General features: G+C 45.2%; 1 protein-coding gene across 1 annotated transcript; it reads right to left on the bottom strand.

Moving 5' to 3' along the window:
• Positions 1-243: 243 nt before the first annotated feature.
• LOC108899776 (mediator of RNA polymerase II transcription subunit 13-like) lies at positions 244-18,584 on the bottom strand. Its single transcript, XM_018700421.2, is given in 31 exon segments — positions 244-1,181; positions 1,279-1,379; positions 2,092-2,256; positions 2,616-2,761; positions 2,863-3,039; positions 3,144-3,302; positions 3,421-3,563; positions 3,668-3,891; positions 4,009-4,200; positions 5,294-5,510; positions 6,170-6,551; positions 6,654-6,849; positions 6,976-7,199; positions 7,291-7,458; positions 7,561-8,450; positions 8,582-8,781; positions 8,891-9,087; positions 9,183-9,273; positions 9,419-9,540; positions 9,662-9,692; positions 10,358-10,486; positions 10,488-10,575; positions 10,688-11,401; positions 11,503-11,610; positions 11,701-11,857; positions 11,983-12,177; positions 12,498-12,695; positions 12,825-12,970; positions 15,481-15,649; positions 16,683-16,917; positions 17,696-18,584. Coding segments are annotated over 31 exon segments (6,363 nt in total). The 5' UTR covers positions 17,762-18,584; the 3' UTR covers positions 244-1,048.
• Positions 18,585-18,749: the final 165 nt, after the last annotated feature.

Genomic DNA, 18,749 nt, shown 5'->3' with positions numbered 1-18,749 from the left:
TTTCTCTCTGAACTGTAGAGGAGAGGAGGTTAAAAGATGCTACCAGGTTGCATTATGGGAAAAGTAGAATGAAGTGTTCTCAGAGCATGAGCCAGAAAACTCAGGATCTCTTGTCTTTTACTGTTGTTGTGTTTTTTTTTTTTTTTAAAGATCTGTCCCTTAAAAAGTCTCTATGGACCTGCAGTACTTCAAGCTTCAAAACAAAGAAACAACCTTTAAGAAAATCCACAAGAACAAAGATGATAAGGTAGACGCACTTTATTCCTAAAACAGAAGCTGCACCATCAGTAGCGGCACACAATTATATGTACACATATACACACACACAATTACCTAAATCTGTTATATAAAATATATAATCTGACAATGTACCTTTTAATTCCTCTTCAGAGCTCATTGAGTTACTGTGCGAGAGACTCTGGAGCCAAAGCAGACAGAGAGGTAAGTCTCATCCACTCATTGGGTGGGACGCAAATGCCCAGGCCAGCTTTTACTTCATTTTTACAGCATGGCAATAAAAAGGTCTGTACCCTTTGAAAAAATAATATTCTAAAAGCAATCTACAGCAAATTCACTTGAACAGGTTTTTCCGTGTTGTAATTGAGAAAATTACACTTTTTAAACCAATTCCTTTACAGTGAGATGTACACACCCTCTAGGATTTGTAATATATAAAAGATATTAAGCATTAAAAATTCCACATTTAAAAACTTACAATAAATAATATATGCAGGCATTTCATTAAGATAAAATTTCATAGATTGCAATCTACAGTCATTAAAAAGACAATTTATTCTCCTTTATGAAACGTCCCTTGATCTTCCAAAATGCTAAAATGAATTCTTGGCATCTGATTGATTGATTGGTTGATTGATTGGAAACTTCCAGTCAGTCAGTGTTGTGTAAGATACATCAGGAGGAGGAGGAGGAGGAGTAGGGATGCTTCCTCCTCATTTGCCCTGATGGAGTGTGAGGTCCTTTGAGGATCCACAATTCGACTGAGTGACCCAACCGATCAGATCTCAGCAGTTTGATCCCGTTTTAGAGTTCAAAGCATGTTCATGATAAAGTTGTACATCTGGGTGAGCACCACGAAGTGAACAGGCAGACAGGAGCGCCGGTCCTGGGTCGCAGGGTCGCATGTCAGCCAGGAGAGGGCGTTGTATTGCTCTAGAACAAATCTGTGACATAGAAGGTGGATGCACAGCAGCGTTAATACATGTCCTGACAGTGTAACATACAGTTCTCGCAGTATGCAGACTTATGTGAGCAGCATACCTGAGCACATCAGAGGTGTGGTTAGAGTCCAGCGGGTGGGAGTGTTTGCTGTGCAGAAGCTCGTCTGATTGGACAGAAGACACGTGCAGGTGCAGAGAGGCCTGGGGAAACAAAGATGGAAATAAAATTAAATCCTAAGGCTGCAGTCAAAATAGTCTTTTTTCCTTAGGAATGTTCCTAACCTGGAAATATCTACATGGCAGCCATGAGAAGAGCTGGTCTGTCTCTCTATGTGCTAAGGAAAAGTGCCTCATTCCTTATGTCTTTTAGCATAATGAACACTGGACCATCCTTTACGAAAGGAAAGGAAATAATACTGTCCAACAATTGTTTACGGCAGCAACATTACTAACATTACATTACTAACTAAGGAAAAGTGGTTAGGAAAGAACAAAGGATGTCATTTTTTTTGACTGTCCAATGGCAGCTCAAGTCTTTAGATTCAGTCTGTAACATCAACTCCAGTCTGAGTACCGAGTGCTTCTTATAGACCTGAGTCAGACAGCATTAAGTCACTGTCTTAGCACTACAGCAAAATGTTTGTCTTTTTGTTATGGACTGTCAGCCAGACAAAACAAGAGATTTTACAATGTCACACTTGGCTTTGGGAGGGTGTAATCAGCATTATTCAATATAATCTGAAATTTTTGACTGAAAAATTGACACATTATCAGCCAGTGACCCTATGATGAGAGTTAGTTGTAGTGATGTAACAGACTGTGACAGTGGTTTCCACACAGCCCAAACTGATCTGGCATTCTATCAAAATTTAAAAACATTTTTTCTTAAATAAAGTTTCTGGTGGAAATGTACCTTAAGGAAAAGCGGGCACTGGTTCTGGGCTTGAGGGCAGGCAGACCAGAACCAGTCGGGCAGTGGTCCAGCCTTTGCTGTGGAGACAAAGTAGCCCAGAGCCATCGGCTGCTGCAGGATGTTCAGAGCCTCTTCGTGGGACTCCATGCGATCTGCACTCTGGCCCTGCAAGACGACGTCGGTGAAATGAATGAACAGAGCAACAACTTGTTTTCTATAACGTGAGTTTTGCATTTAAACTGCCTCTTTTATGTTAATTATATGCTGTTAATGAATGAACTGAAAATGTGATTCAATTTCGTTTACATTTTGCTCTACCTGAGGCTCGCTGTGTCACACATCATAATGTTGAAGTTGAAGAATAACGACAAAGTGACATTTGTGTGACACAAAAGTTTGAAATTGTGCTTCTTTAGCCAATTTGAGGGTAAAAACAAACATGTATATGCTGATCAGGTCAGCTGTCTAAAACTGTTTCTCAGTCCTTCATTATAGCAGGCATGCAGGTAAATAAAGTGACTGACCTTGCTTCCGTCTCCCCCATGGTGGTAGTGGGAGCCAGGAGAGTGAACGGGGGAGGTTGTGGGGGAGTTGGGCAGGATGTTGATGAGGTCTGGATCCACCATGTCGTTGTCAAACAGGTCAAAGATGCCCATTCCATCGGACCCGTCTGCAGAGAGAGAGAACACATGCAGAGAGCTCAGGATTTGGCTGTGGATCAACTTAAGCGGTGCGTGATGCATTTCTTTTGAGTCAGCTGCAAAAACGTACCAGGATTAATGGGATTGAAGTCAATGGGCTCTGAAGTGTTAGTGTTGACCTGCACCATGGCTGAGGTGGGGAACACCAGGATGTGTGTGCAGGATGTGTCCTGAGGAGTGCTCAGCTGCGATGTTTGCATGTTCAGTGTTGTGCTGCGACCAAACACTGAACCTGTTGACACCGAGTCTGCAGAGACAAGATGGAAAAGAACTCATCAGATTTAGAGTCTTAACTTGAAAACTTAGAAAGCCATAATTACCGTTTTATTTTTCCTTTTTTTTTTTTTTTACCTGGCATGATGACAAAGGAACCCTGGGGCTCCATGGCAACCAGACAGGCGCTAAGGATGCTGGGAGTGTCAGCAGCAGAGATACCACACATCCTACATGTCTCCTTCAGACGCTTACTGAGGGACTGCAAGTTCCTCCTGCTCAGCAGAATACTCCAGTCTGCAACACAGACAAGGTAAGAGCACATGTTGAGTATATGATAATGTATAATCATGCATGTAACTGTTAACTGAACACTCTTAAAACACTGCAGGAGTGTGTGTGTGTGTGTGTGTACCTCTCAGCTCGCCGTGGCCCATCCTCCCAAGTCGTCCAATGACCACCCTCCATGGCAGCGACGTGACCTGCACCAGGCCGAGACACCACTCCCACAGCTTCTGCAAACCCAGTCGTCTGGCTGAGCCCTTTTTCCTGCGAGCCCTGTGAAAAACACCACACACAGACACAGGTCAGTGAACTGAAGTAGTGATCCTGTGAGTGGTGTGTGTGGTGCATATCTTTTTGTATACGTGAGTGGACTTTACCTGTTGGGTACATCAATACTGATGATGCAAGTCTCCAACAGTTCTCCGTGTTGGTCAGTGCAGGAGGCCAGCAGCCAGCGCTGGTCATGTGACAGGCAGTAGCCGACAAACAGGACGTTGTATTTCTGGGATGCTTCGCCAAAAGTCTCCCCGAGCTCCGTCTGCTTGTCTTTCACTGGAGCCAAAATGAAGGGCGGCGTATACAGACGCAGACACTCGGGCCTCTGCACAGAGGGAAAGAAAAAAACTTGTTAATTTAAAAGAGAAACAGCGGGCGGCACAACACCACAATGACAAGACACCAGACACCACAGTGGTTTTCAGATATTGCAACCATTTACCTCTGGGTTCTTGAGTGCCATGTCAATGGCAAGACCAGGGCCAAAGCCCGTCAGAGCCTTGAAGTTGGTGGAGTTGGGCAGAGGCCGACGACACTGTGTGAACACGGAGAAGGCCAGCGACTTGAGGTGCTGGCCGTAGAGGTGGCGCTCCCCGCTGTGAACTGGCTGCAGTAAATACTGGCAGGGAACAATCTGAGAAGAAAACACAGTAAGAGTGGCACTTAAGACAGGGTGGTAGTGATGCATTTAATGTGTTTACATGCACTACAACTTCTGAGGATGTACCAGTTTCAGGATCAAGTCACAGGTCTTCAGATCTTTGTATGTCATTCTGCATGTGAATATCAGTGGTTGCTCTTTTTAGTTTTCAGTAATAGTGGTTGGTTTAATTTTGAATTGTTAATGGAAAACTGTGAAATGAGTAATCTATTACATATTTGTGAAGCACAAAGCCATGTTGTGTTATTCTTACAGAACTGTTCTTCTTGCAAAGTGACTAGAAAACATTTATATACTTTTTTCCCTATTTTCCATCAGTGAGAACAGACATATTACATCAAAAGTACAGTGCTATGTAGAGAATCTGGCTGAAAAACTGTCTGGAACTAATATTTGAGAAGGGGTGCATGATTAATACTTTGTCCAGATGAGATACTTTTAAAAACAAAGCTTTGCTCAATGGGGAAACATTAAATAAACCAAACGCACTCGAATAAACTGAATTAGAGTAAAAAATATATATGTATTAATATGTGCACTTTGTGTATCATCTAGCAATTTTAGCTGTCACTGCGATACTAAATACAGAAAAGTGTCATTTGCAGTGAGTAAGTGACAGATGGATATTAACCCTGCCCTATTCTGCCACTGCTGTATTAAAGACTTACACTGAAACCATTAGCACATTCACACCTCTTGGGTTTCAAAATTCCCTCTGGCATGTTGATGCAATCTTGTGTCACTATATCTCAGGTGTGGCAGTTACCACCTCCATTAGTGTCTGCTAATGAGTCCCCTGCTCTTTCTCACCTCCCTGTGTGCCTGCTGGTGAGCTGTACTGGTGGAGAGCTCTATTGTAACTAAACTACGAGAGGAGATTAGTTTGAATTAAAGATAGGACAACTGAAATGAAGAACTTAACTTGTCCATCTGATAATACTGTCACAGTGCACTGAAGTATTTCTTTTAAATCTCCTCATATAGAATGTGTATTCTCGGCCTTAAAACAGACTAATGTTTGGAAACAAACAAAAAACCATCAAATTACTGTTGACTTGAGTTGTACCTGTACTGAGACAGCGTTTCTGATGTGAGCAGGCAGGAACTGGAGCATCTCCATGTAGCAGCGCAGCAGGCCCAGTGTGTAGGTGCTGGAATGGACCTCTCTGTCTGCGTCCTCGTAGCTGAAGGGGTCGACGATATACACCACGATGGCAGGTGGGTAAGACACAGCGTGGGACTCTCCGTCTGTTGGTTTACCAACTTTGTCTCTCTCCATTGTGCTGTTAAGAAAAGTCAGATAATTACTCAGCAGGTCAATAAATTATCTTTACTAAAGCTGCCTGAATTCTTTTTATTATCGTACACACAGTACAGTATGCAAACTATATTAAACGCCTATATAAACAGCTCACAGTAGAGAAAAGTCCAAAGGATATGAAGGGCAACAAAGAAGCAACAGGTAGTGCTGACAAAGGGACTTTTATGATATAATGTGTTTTAGCACAAAAAAGACAAACGAGAAAGTGAGCAGGTTCTTTTTTCTGTGTAACTCAGGTTTGCTGAGTTATTAGCTTTAATTAATACTTTAGTTAACAGGACTGACAGAAAATTAAAAAAAAAAAGAAAAAAGTCAATGTTTTCAACCAACATCAAAAATGTAATGCTTCCAGCTTCTTAAAAAGTTGAACATTTGTCAAAGAGCTGTAGACCAGAGAACATCTCACAGCTTAAAATAATAAAGAAATGGAGACAGCACATGTGAATCCAACGTGCTGGGGCATGCATGCCAGCTCTGGTGGGGCTTGCTTTGACTATAAAACCAACAGTTTAAGGTTCATTTACTGAGATTAAATGTACTTAAACTAAATTTTTCTTTTGGCATAATTAGCTTTAACGCATCAACATCCCATCAGCAGACATAAAGGCAGTGGTAACCCACCTCTCTGGCGTTTCAGCAGGCCCTTGAGGCTGGTTGGCTGAGGGTCCGTTTTCTGCCATCCCCCCTGCGCCCTGTGGGTTTGACTGAGGTCCATTCTGAGAAGCGCTGCCTTGCAAGCCTGCCGTCCCAAACGGCGAGTAGGAGCTTGGCTTGGCCGAGGCCATTCCCCCGATAGTCTGGGAGCCTGAGGAGGAGGAGGAGGGAGGGGTGCTGTTGACCTGGGCAGGCTGGGCAGAGCTGGTGCTGGAGCTGGTAGTGTTGGTGCTCTGGGGTCCTGAGGAGGTGCTGGAAGAGCTGGAGGTCTGGGATGATGAGGAGGCCACGGTAGGGCTGCGCTGGGACAAGAGAGAGCTATCCAAAGACTGCTCTGACAGGTATGGGGCTGAAAAAGGTCACGTGAAAAGAAAATCAATAATTTTTACAAACCATGAGACCGTACTAACTTTTTAAAAACGTTTTTTAGTGTTATGAGCAAACATGTTACCTAGATCATAGCGGCACACTTGAGCAAAGAGTTTGAGCTTATTAAAGGCTTCATTGTTTCCATCTCTGGCAGCCATTTTAAGGAACCAGTCACTAAGGGGCTGCTCTGTCATGCTCCTGCCTTCTGTGGTGCCGACCTTCAAAACGCCCTCCGGGTGACTCTTACAGATGGGCCTGTGTTGCCCTAGCTGGCATGCCTGTCGAGAAAAGGGGAGTGAATGCAGAAATGAAAACAGTGTGAATCATTCCTTCTGAGCGTGAAACTGTTTTTGTGGACAGGTCGGAACAAGACAGATGAGTTTTCTAAACTGCCAAGCACGTACCTCATACATGGCACTCAGATCTTTGAAGAAGGTCTTGGCTCCGCGGAGCAGAACCTCATTTTCTGGGCAGATGACGACATATCCCACGTCTCTCTGGGAGCCAAAAGGATCCAGGAGAAGCTTCTCCCAATAGGGCAGGCCAAAAGGAGACAGCACCACAAAGTCATACTCATAGCCGACCAAGAAGGTCGGGATGGGCAGAGGCTCGGGCGACTCATCTGTGCCTGTGGTGAAAAGAGAACAACAAAGCGATCAAGCCACCGCAATCTCTAATCACTTAGACATCGGACTGAGGTACAAACACTTTCCACACACCATATGATCCCCTCCCAGCCATCTTGTGGAACTGTTGCCAAGTGAGCGGTCCCTGAACACCCCAGGAGCGAACACTCCTCTTCTTCTGAATGGTGTCCTGCAGCACAGGCTGGAGGGACAATAACACCCGCAGGACGTCCTGAGAGAACAGCTTGCTCATATCTGCTGCTACAAGAGGAACAACAAAGAAAAAGACGTCTTAATTTTACTTCGAGTTCAAACTTAGGGATGAGTAAAAGGAAAAGTAAGCAGTGATACGTGAATACATACATTTGCATTTTGGCCACTGATGAAGACAGGTGCTTTTCACTAGTGTTTCATCTACTTTGCCTCCTGACATATTGTCCATGAACTGCCTGCCATGCTCCAGAGCCATGTAGCAGTCATTATAACAGTCTCTCTCTTCGACCCTCAGGAATGAACTGGGGGCTGAGCTTGGCTTGGGGTACTCCACACCTGCCATTGGTGCGAATGGGTTGGTGCACTGGTCCTGCAGCAGCAGGATTAGCTCATCTGGAGGCTTCTCCTTCAGGCTGCCGGCCTTGTGTGTCGTGGAGGCTCTGAGCTCTTCGAAGCACCGCTCAGTGTCCCGACTCGCGTCCGAGCCTCGTCCCACCACTTCCAGTTCGTCCTCCAAGAAGAGCCCGGCCGACTGGCCGAAGCGGCGGTTCGTGACAGCGCTGAAGCCGCAAGTGCAGGGGTACTGGGCCTCGCCGTTGTCCTTGAGGTACACCCCTACGTCCGCCCCTCGGATGTTCATGTTGCAGACGCACACGCAGCAGCTGTCGAAGTTGCAATCCTTGTAGAGGTTCATGACCGACTCGGAAAGGATGAGCGTGACGTAGAGGCTGTGAGCCTCGGGGATGGAGGGCACGGTGGCCGGCTCCACGGAGCTGAGCGGTCGGCAGGTGGAAGGAGTGGAGGCTGGGGAGTAAAGGTCGGAGTTGTCGTACTTGAGTGAGCCCTGGACGCTGGCAGGGCCGCGGGGGGTCCGTGGAGTGCGTGGCGTGCGAGGGGTGGGCACAGAGAAGCGCGGCGTGGCCGGAGAGGGCAGGATGCCCGTGCCGCTGTTACTGGGAGGGGCACTGCTGGACATGAAGGGTGTGTGGGTCTGAGGGGTGTAGGTCTGGCTGTAGTCTGGCTCCACACTGGGCACGTTACTGTCACAGAAAGATAGGCAGTGATTTCAGATTGGGTTGGGTTCAGATGAGGTTTCCACATATTCATATCAAATCATATCATTTTAAACTGATGATATAAACCTGTATATACCAACTAGTCAGAGCTTTACCTGTCTTTGGTGAGGAGATTGACATTTGTCACTGGGGGTATCAGTTCCATTTTGCCCATGGTCCAGCTGCGTGTGTAAACACAGTCTTCTGGCAGTTTGATAGGCAACAGACACTGGCTGGGTAGCGTCTTCAGAGGGGCGTACATGGAACAGCCGATGAATGGCTGACACGTCTCTGGCTTGTACACAAAGGAAAAGTCCTGAAAAGCAGAGACACCAGTCACTTAATAATCGAAAGAAAATTGTGAAAAGTGTGAATGTCTGATGTAACTAAATTTTCCACTTGGGCAGGTGCGTTACGTGTCACACCTTTATTTCAGATGGCTTTGGGCTGCAGAATCCCTCCTCCACCTCCATCTTGAAGTGATTGTTGAGCTGGCTGCCGTCCAACAGGGTGAGGCCCGCCCCTGCTTCCAGGCTATCCTTGCTCCCGGAGTTCATGGGAGAGTAACCCTGCTGCTCCAGGGAAGGCGGGGTTGGAAACATCTGGTGCAGGTCTGCTGAGCCTAAAGAAATAAGACAATGTTTCTTCTCTTGTAACAACACGTGTATAAAAGTTAAAATGTATGACTGATGATTTACTGATTCTTAGTTTCCTTACTTATGCAAGACAGGGGGTCCAGTGTGGTCGGTTTATTTTCTTTACAGCCAAACTTGTCCTCTGCTCCAGCTCCAGCTCTTTTGGACCCAGGCTGTGGAGACAAAATTATATACCCAATAAATGTTCCGTTTTAGGGTTTCAACTGGCTTTACAGGCCCACATCGGCAGCAGCTCTCCACTATACTGGGACACTGAAGTGCGAGAAGTAAATTTTTTAGGCACACAGATGCACTCACTGTTAGCTCGTCTTCATCCGAGTTGAAGATCTTATCCAGGTCGCTGTAGGACACGGCCAAGTCGTTCTCATGGATGAGGCTGGTCGAGGCTGTGGGTTTGCTGCCTGACGGACCCTGACCATCTGCACCGCAGAAAACAAATTGGACAGAAGAGGCTTTGAATAAGACATCAAACTCCAAACATTTTCTTTAATCAAATGTAAAAACCTCAAGTACAAACGGACAAAGACAGGGTTTACTCACCATCTGCTGACGTTCCAGTTCCTTCGTCCGCCTGGGTCAAAAAAGAAAATGATCACAGGAATTATTACAATGTTGTAGGCAGACCGTTATTTGCATTTTACACAGTAAATGTATCAGGGAAACTGCCACCATTTGTACTTGCACAGAAAGCAGTTGTTATTGAACTTATTCTGAAAATCACACCATGTTGAAGGTAACCTGTGGACCGGAGCACTGTTTTTAGGAGTCGGCCAAAGTTTTGTTTGTACTACGCAAAGACACAGATACACTGCATGTAAATACAGCATTTGTTTGTTTACAAAAACACTCTACGGGGCACTGATTACCATGGTTTGCCTAAATAAACAAAAGTTTGTTTGCTGCTACTGGTTTATCAGTGTACCCAGTGTTATGAAACTTCTATCAATCAGTTTTCTCTAACAGTAACACTACATCCAAATGTGGAATTTGGTGGTGTATGTCTAAGACGTATACTGGAATACTGGTATGGTTAAATGCTAAAAAAAAAACAAAAACAACACACAGCCTTAGTAGAAGTTGTCATTTACAATTAGTAAATGTCCAGATACAGTTTTTGAGCACACACATTTCAGGTTCCCGCTGCTACTTTACCAGGACAGGAAAGCAGATTTTAGTGAGAATTCTTGTGATACGCTGAGATCTAAACCTGGCATTCAACCCCGGTTAGGAACACACCTTGTGTTTCTTGTTGCCCTCTCTCTCAGCTCCGGGCTTATCCTTCTTCTCTGTGAAGCTGAACTCCTCGTCTCCTTCTACGAAAGCGTAAGGGTCTGGCTCCTCGCCGTGCTCTCCGTCTCCTGCGATCCGAGGAGAGATGGCTGTTTCTCCGCTGGGCGTAAGTCTTGATCAGCTCCTGGGACACCTTCAGGGGCTGCGTGGAGCCTGACATCAACCTGCGAGGAGAGAAAAAATGTGCAGAGATGCTCAGGCAGATGCAGGCAGGCTGATTCAATGGAAGGCTATGTTTGTTTTAATGCAGCTGAGGATGAATGATTAAATACTTACTCAGTTACAGAAACTAGGCTTTCTGTTCCTCCTCCTCCAGAATCATCTCCTATTTTATCCATGGGTAACTGGGGCGTCAGGAAGTTGGAAGCCTTCTTCCTGGGCAGGTTGAAATACTTCCAGGGGTTGTGGGTGGAGTCTTCATTGGGGTTGATGGCTGAACCTACAAAGACGGTGGGCTCCAAGGTTTCGTTGTAGGCTGGGGGGAAGGGCAGAGGCATGGGCATGTTCTCCAGCTGAGGCTCCTCGGATGAGCCCTTCTGCGGAACCAGACACGGCTCCACCGATGGCGGGTAGAACGGTTGGTGGATGGGCGTGGACCAGTTCTTCGTGCCACCTGGAGTCATGTCGCCTTCGACGTGGTCGCACAGGTGTGGGCTGAGGGGGGGTGGGGGCGGGGATCCAACAAGGTCTGCGGTGGGGCCGTGCGTGTGCAGCGTGGGGGCTTTGGAGGGCGCCGTGTCCACGTGGTGCAGGCTCGGGTACGAGCCGTCCTCCTGCGGCCTCAGGCAAAGCCTCTGGGTCTGCGGCTCTAGGGACTGCTCCTCGCTCACAGAGTTGCGGTGGTGAAAGGGCGTCTGCGGTCTCTTCTGCTGCTTCTCCCCCTTCTCCAGCTTCTCACCCAGCTTGTGCTTGGGCGCTGGTTGGGCAGGCTGGCCCGATGAAGGCGGGTGTCCTGAGGTGCTGCTGGATCGCTGTTTCTGATTCTTATGTCTATATGAAAAAAAAACCAACACAAAACAACACAAATAAGCATTACAAGACACTTTAAATATAAACAAAAAACATTGCTGAATGCATTCCACTCAACATACCTTGAGCAATTGCAAACTGGCCTGTGAGTCGACTCCACAAAATCCCAAAGCCCAGTTTTGTCTGACTCCTCCTCACAGGTCCCATTTGTCAATGTAGTAAACTTCCTCCTAGTAGAGACAGACATTTTATAGGTCAAGCATGGAGGCATTTTTAAACTGGCAATGCTAATTTTGAGGAGGAGACTGAAGTAAACATACTTGTTCCCTGTACGGTTTATGTTATATTCCTGCCACACAGACTCCACCATCTGACTGGCCAGCCTGCGAGGGATTTTACCCCCGTGTAGAGTGTTGTTAGAGCTGTAGGCATCGGACGCAGAGGACAGCTTAAGCCACCTCTGGGCAGGCTGATATTCTACAAGGCGAGGTAGGGAAAAAAAAAAGTACAATATTGTTAATATGCACAATCTCACAGAAATAAAAGGCTGATAAATGCGGAGGGGGTTTTAATTCTGAGCAACGCGCAGCTCTGGTTCTTACCAGTCTGAGCCTCCTCTGGGGACGTCGGAGGAGTCAGAGTGACAGAGGACATGGCAGGATCTCTGTGAGCAGCCTGGCCCTGCTGAGTGCCACACAGGCTTCCTGAGGTGTTGGCTGAGCCCTGAGGGACCACAGCGGGGAGGTCCGACAGGGGGAGAAGCACCAGGCAGGAAGGGTAAACCATCCTTACTCCCGCTGGAACCAAACACATTTGTTTATTTCAAACAGCACATAAATAACAAAATTACTTCTAAAGCCAGTAATAATATTGCTGAATCAGGCATTCATCATCACCATCCATGCGTAATCAAATTTTTCATGGACCAAATTGCCATTATTATAATTTTGAATTTAAAACATGACAATATTATTGTGTTTTCTTTTTAGCATCTTTATTGTCACAAGCCCCTCGAGAGGAGTGATTTAAAGTCCATCTTTCAATACTTTACCACACTGTCTGACAACTTTCTTGCTCGCATTCACAGCCACAACGCTGAAATATGATCGGGTCTTACCAACAAGGACCTCCACGGCTGCCAGGGAGTCGTCCTCCCAGTCAGTATCCTCCATCTTGTCTTCCTGGACCTCCTTCGGATTGGGGCCAATGGGGTAAAACTGCCTCCACTCTTCGATGAGTTTCTGAGTAGGGTGGTCTGACATCTTAAAAGCCTGGCCTGTGAGGGTCCCATTTAAGCCGTATGGGCTCAGGATGACTGGGGGTGCAGAGAAGAGTACTTAATGTATAGATATATATAGATAACCTACGCCTCTATATATATATATATATATATATAAAAACATCACTAAATTTATCAAGGCATGGAACTGTTCCATGATCCTACCTTGCAACGGGCTGGAGCTCTGCTGGGCGAGGCTGAGATGCTCCTCGCTCAGCCGCTGGAGGGGCTGATGCTGGGCGATCTCCACGCTCGTGCACACGTTGCTGTCGCCGTGCACAAAGAAGGTGAACGCACAAGACAGGTGCTCGCTACAAGGAGAGTCAAAGATAAAAAAAAAGAGGGATTGTAATGTTTAGAGGGATTAATCTGCGAGCATACCCACATCATTAAGTAAGGAAAAAAAAAAACACCTCGGCACCCACAAGTTAATGTAAACACCTGCCAGCTATTGAGGTTAGCATTGTTCTGTCCATCACTCACTGTTAAGGGATGACTCCGGAGGGTAAGGGAGAAATGCAATTCTTTGCATGTTTGGCTGTGCACTTCAATCAGTGTCGTGCTTTGAGGTGACAACTGTTGCTTCCACAGACAGAGACATGAATTCCTGCTAATACCATTAATCACATGGTGCATGTAACACATGCTCAAATTTTCTTGCAGCACACAGGCAAAAAATATGAGCCAAAAATAAACATGGGGGATCATTATAGCTCTGAAATGTAAAAACAATATCCATCTTTATTTTCTAACTACTTCTGGAAGACTGGGCTGCTAAATGCACTAAAATAGTGCTTGTTGACATGGTTGCTGTAAAACCACAGTGCACACTCAGCATTTTCCAAAGACTGCCCTGTTTACCAGCCAGAGAGGGCAGGCGACAGCGAGACTGCCAGACTCTTCTGTTCGAGGTGCTGCCTCAACACACACACTTGTAGGCATCTTTATGTAAAAACAGAAGCTAAAACACCAGTGAGCAGGAAATCTCCTCCTGTTCCATGCAACAACTCTTTTATATAGCCGTTTAAAAAAAAAAAACTCTCTGGAACCACTGACAAAGCTGCCAGAGGGAACTGTGCCAAAGGGCCGTGCATCAAACACAAGTTAGCTTAGACCAACACGGCCAAAAAAGCAGAGACTCAAATTAGCTTGTCAGGGAACTCCAGGGTTCCCCAGCCCCTTCATTCGAGAGCACAGGGGGCTAAATTTATGTCACCGGCCTTATATACAAGGTAAGTAAGAAAACACAGTGGTGCAGAGCCCCACTCTGGACCAGACAGATATTTATGTGCTGCTGTTGGTTCACCTCAAGCTTGCACTTGTACAATAACAACAACAACACAGACCAGTTTTACCCTGCAGCTGGGAAAAGTAGAGGTGTGGACATTAAACATTACCCTGGAAATGTTGCTCTATTACCTTAGAAAAGACTCAGCTGAAATTGTGCAACATGCTACATGACTGTTCTCCTACACATTTCCACATGTGAAACCAAAAAATGTGTCATGCCGATGATGTAATTAGAGAATTGTAATAATCCTGTTGTACTCTATCACATGATTTCATTCCGGGAATCAAAATTTTCTGAGAACTGCAGGATCTTGGTGACTCAAAGCAACATGGATCAAGCTGTACGTGCTTTAGAAGTTAAAACTGACCTCTGCCTACCTACCGTGCTTTAAACCTTTAGAGTAGTTAAAGCAGAGCAGCACATGCTGTACCGCAGTGAACAGTCTAGAGCCATGATTACACTGTTCAAGCAAAGATGATGATGTCTTACTCCCAGAAACAGCTATCAGCTTATAACAACATGGTTGAAACAATACAGCTGCGAGCACCATTTCTCCAGTTGAATCCCAAATGGGAATTTTAACGATTAAAGGCTGTCAGAGGCCAGGAACTGCTGTGAGACCTTTAAAGCATAACTTTCATAACAATGAGGGCATCTGCCCGATGATGCTTTCCCCACTGCAGTACACATATAACACAACACACAGAGTCATCTGTCCTTAACATGTCTTCAACAAGGTCTGTTTGATGGGTCTGCGTGAAGTGCTGCATGCATGCTTCAAACACTGCTCCCAGCCAATGTCACAGTAAATTCAACTCTTTAAACATAAAGACATCTGTAACAGCCAGCCCCCACATGCTGCAAATCTTGACCAGTACTCTAACATCAAATACTGACTAACGTTCAGCCCCTTCAGCACAACAAGTACAGCTCATGACATCTTGTTCTGCTGCCAAGTATATGCTCTGCAATTGCTTCTTTTTTGTTACAAAGAAATTGCCTCAAAGTGCATGTGTGCCAGACCTCTATGATGTAGGTGGAGAGGACCCTCGCTCCTGTTGTCTGCAAGCTGATGGCAGACAACACTGCTGCCACTTTTTTAGCTGATCCATACTCTTTTCTGCCTTCTGAATAAATTCTCTGATTTCTGAGCTCCACTAAATAATGTCAGCAAGCCACTGAGCACGTCTCCGCCTTTTTATTGGGAAAAATCAGCAGGACGTGTTGAGATTCACTAACGGCAGGTTTACAGTGGCAAACTTAGACTGAGTCAAGATTAACTTCAGTGAGTGAGAGAGAAGAGGTTTTTTTTGGTTAAAAAGAGGAAATCGATGCAACATATGGGCGAGTCCAGCTTGACCATATTGTTACACTGATGCAACAGGTAGAGGTACAGGCAAATTTCGCTGGTCTGAACAGAACGTACCCCAGCTGTAACTTGTGCCCTGACCATCAGTCCACTGCTGGCTTCAAAGAATTTATGGCACATCATATAACTTTGCAGTCTGCAATTAGGAAGCAGAGACTTACCTTTTATTAATGGTCTTCTCCTCCTTCTGGTACGGCTTAACAAACCACTTGCCGATGCGAACAAAGCCGCGGTTCATGAGACACCGCTCCAGCAGGTTGTGGATGGCTTTGAACAGGAGTGTTCGACACTCGTAGGACAGGCCACTCTCCCACTCGCCATCCTCCTCACCTGAAACAAGGCAGGTAGATTGAGCAGTTTGCTTTTAACAAATAAGCCTCTCCTCTTCCTGACAAAGAAATCTGCCTCATGTTAAATGTAACCTGCTGTGTGCTACATGGGTTTGACACATACAAGGAGATTTTGTTTGACTGAAAACAACCGACTACAGAAATACTAATAGTTTAGTGACCCATTTGAATAGATGAAAAACGTTTGATTTCAACATGCATCTTACTTTGGTTGTCATGAAATATTACATATTACAAAATAAAATATTTAAGCCCTTGAGTTTGTGACAGAAAATGACTCACTTTAATTATACAAAATGAAACATTATAGTGAAAAGTTCTAAATGTGTTCTACAGATAAAATCTGGTCAACAGTGTTTTCTCAAGAGCCATACTTCACAATGACTAAATGTAAGTTTCAAACTCCAAATGAAACCTTCCCACTCTGTCTGCATTTGAAAAGAGATTTATGTGTTGTCTCTGTTGTCTTAGAGTAACACTTGACCCTCCTTGAGACTGGAGACAATACCTGGTTGGTGTGACAGCACCCCCAGGGGAATTTTTTTTTTTTTCAGCAGACATGAATATAAACAAACTGGGATGAACCCTTCATCCAAAGATCAAGACTGTGTCAGGTGACTCTGATGCACAGCAGCTTGTTTTAATGCTACCATACACACCTGAGCCCCAGAGCTTTGAACAGCATTGTCACCAAACACTGACCATGTGTAAAAAATTTGCAGCATTTACACAAATTAATTTTGTGTCAGCCTAACAGCTTCAGAAATCATTACACTCTCCAATTAGTGTTTTTTTTAACATCTACAATGGGTGTGCCAATTCCGAGGTGCTGAACTAACTACTCAGATTATTTTGACATTACATTTATTTATCATATAAAGTAGTCGTACAAGTATGGTTGCTATTTACCCTGGTGAGTGACATATTTTAGTGTAAATCAATTCTGATATAGTGAGAATCATAAATCCCCATTTTGGGTGTTCAGAAAACACGGGGATGTCGCAATCACTCACTTGAGAGCTCATTGTGGATAAGCTCGGCGAAACTGGGGTCATCCCCCCACCAGAAAAGCCAGAGCTCTCTGCGACCTGGGGTGTGGTGCCTTCTCCACACACTCAGCACATCTGCCGCCAGGCATCGGCTGAAACTACACAGGATAGGGTCCTCCTCAGTCACAGGGAAAAGGATGGGCGAAGAGGTGGGTCCTTGCCACACAAAACGCCTCCATTTTATTCCAGTCAAATCAGCCTAAAGGGAAGGAGAAAAACAATACAAGAATGAGCACACAGCAGGGCCATACAGCATTTAGCCAATCATCTGTTGTTGACTGCACAACTGAATGAATGTGTGTTTCTTCCCGTACATACACACACACAGTAAGAGGGAAGGTGAAGACTGGTTTTCCTCTTACACACTCAAATCACCTCCAGTGAAAAAAGTTAAACTGAGGCTTACTGACATCTTGGAAAGTTCTGCAATGCTTTATACGTGTGACACAGCAATCATATCTAGAAACAACTGTCATGCAGTAATTTACTCAGCACTTATTAACAACTTATGACTAACCACTGCAAGTCAGTGTAAATCTGATTAGTTGGTCTAATTTATGACAGTATCTGTGTGACTTAAGTTCCATTATGTAGATTATTTCATACTGCACTGTCACATTAATCAAGGGAAAATAAACTATGTTTAGGGTTTTAAATAACTCGCCTGTTGGCCTGACCTGTTACCATCATGTAACTAACATTAGTACTATAGGTGAATATTTTTGCAACAACTGCACTGTGAACACACGATCATGACATATTCATGTGCAACAATACAATACAGATACTATGCAGTATGTGCAGTCTCTGTTGTGAAAGTTGGCTGGATCACGATCGTGCAAGTTGCAGGCCCGATGCCTTCACGCCAATCTGCAACTGACGTTACAAAGCTTGTTGCCTGATTAGCCAAAATGGCTTTCTGGCCTCTCAGTATCAGAGCTAACGCTAGCTAGCGCAGAGAGCAGAGAGTGTCTCACCAGGCAGAAGAGGTTGGAGTGGCAGTCCTCCAAACTGGCCCCGTTTGGTACAAAGCACGAACTCATCCTTTCACTGCGTGGTTGAAACGTTGAAGTCCATTGTTTCAATCACCATCGGGGGCAATATCTGATCTAGTAAACTCGCTGGCGAAGCGATGTTCAGTTGTGGTTATCCCGTTACAGCGCTGACCAACTTGCTAGCTACACCTAGCTACTGCTAGTAAAGCAGACAACTTCTAACCGGCGCTAGCTACCGCTAGCCTAGAGGCTAAGCTACCGTTAGACAGACAGCCTGATAGCGTCAACTGTAAGCTTCTAGCTACTGGATTCATCAATCCTATTTGAAATGTATTGTCTGATCTGGGTTAGCCGCAACCTTGCTGCTACATCACCCTAACATCAAACAGTGAACGCTTACATGACCTGGACAGACTAACGTTAACTCAAACATCAGAAAAGTTAGATGCGCAATAAAAATACGAGCTTGAAAACTAAAAACTTCACCCCAAAAGCTTAGTCCCTGGTGTGCTAGTGCTAATGCTAATGCCAGCTAGCTGATCTGAAACAATTTCAAAGCAAAGGAACTCTCCCCTCCCCCTGATCTCTCCTAGCCTGCTAGCACACAAGCTAACATACCAGAGCTCCAACGCTAGCCTGTTAGCTACATAAAACAATTAGCTACACCGCCCTCCTTTTCACCAAAACCACCACAGTGCTCCGTCATAGTAAAACTACTCTTAAAACGGACGAAATGCCAAATAAGCGAGTCTACTCATCGGCTACTCTCCTCTGCCTGATCCATGGGTCCTGCAGATTTCCATTATTTCAGTTCATGGATTGAATTCTTTAATGGCGGCCAGGAGGACAACTCTGCCTCTCACCTCCCATTGGCCAATTTGTGGTAATGGGGGCGTCATCCGGCTTCAAGTAGCTCCATGACTTCACAGTTTACAAGATGAAAGCTCCGGTGCATCTGTCATACAGTCAGTGGTCACTCCTCAGTGATGTCTGTTACTAAACATGTTTCACTGTGCAACATCTGCTGCATGTGACC

Source organism: Lates calcarifer, linkage group LG21, assembly GCF_001640805.2.
Source record: "Lates calcarifer isolate ASB-BC8 linkage group LG21, TLL_Latcal_v3, whole genome shotgun sequence".
In the NCBI taxonomy this organism is placed as follows: Eukaryota; Metazoa; Chordata; class Actinopteri; family Centropomidae; genus Lates; species Lates calcarifer.
Note: the sequence above shows the minus strand (reverse complement) of the source record. Positions and strands in the feature narration are given on the sequence as shown.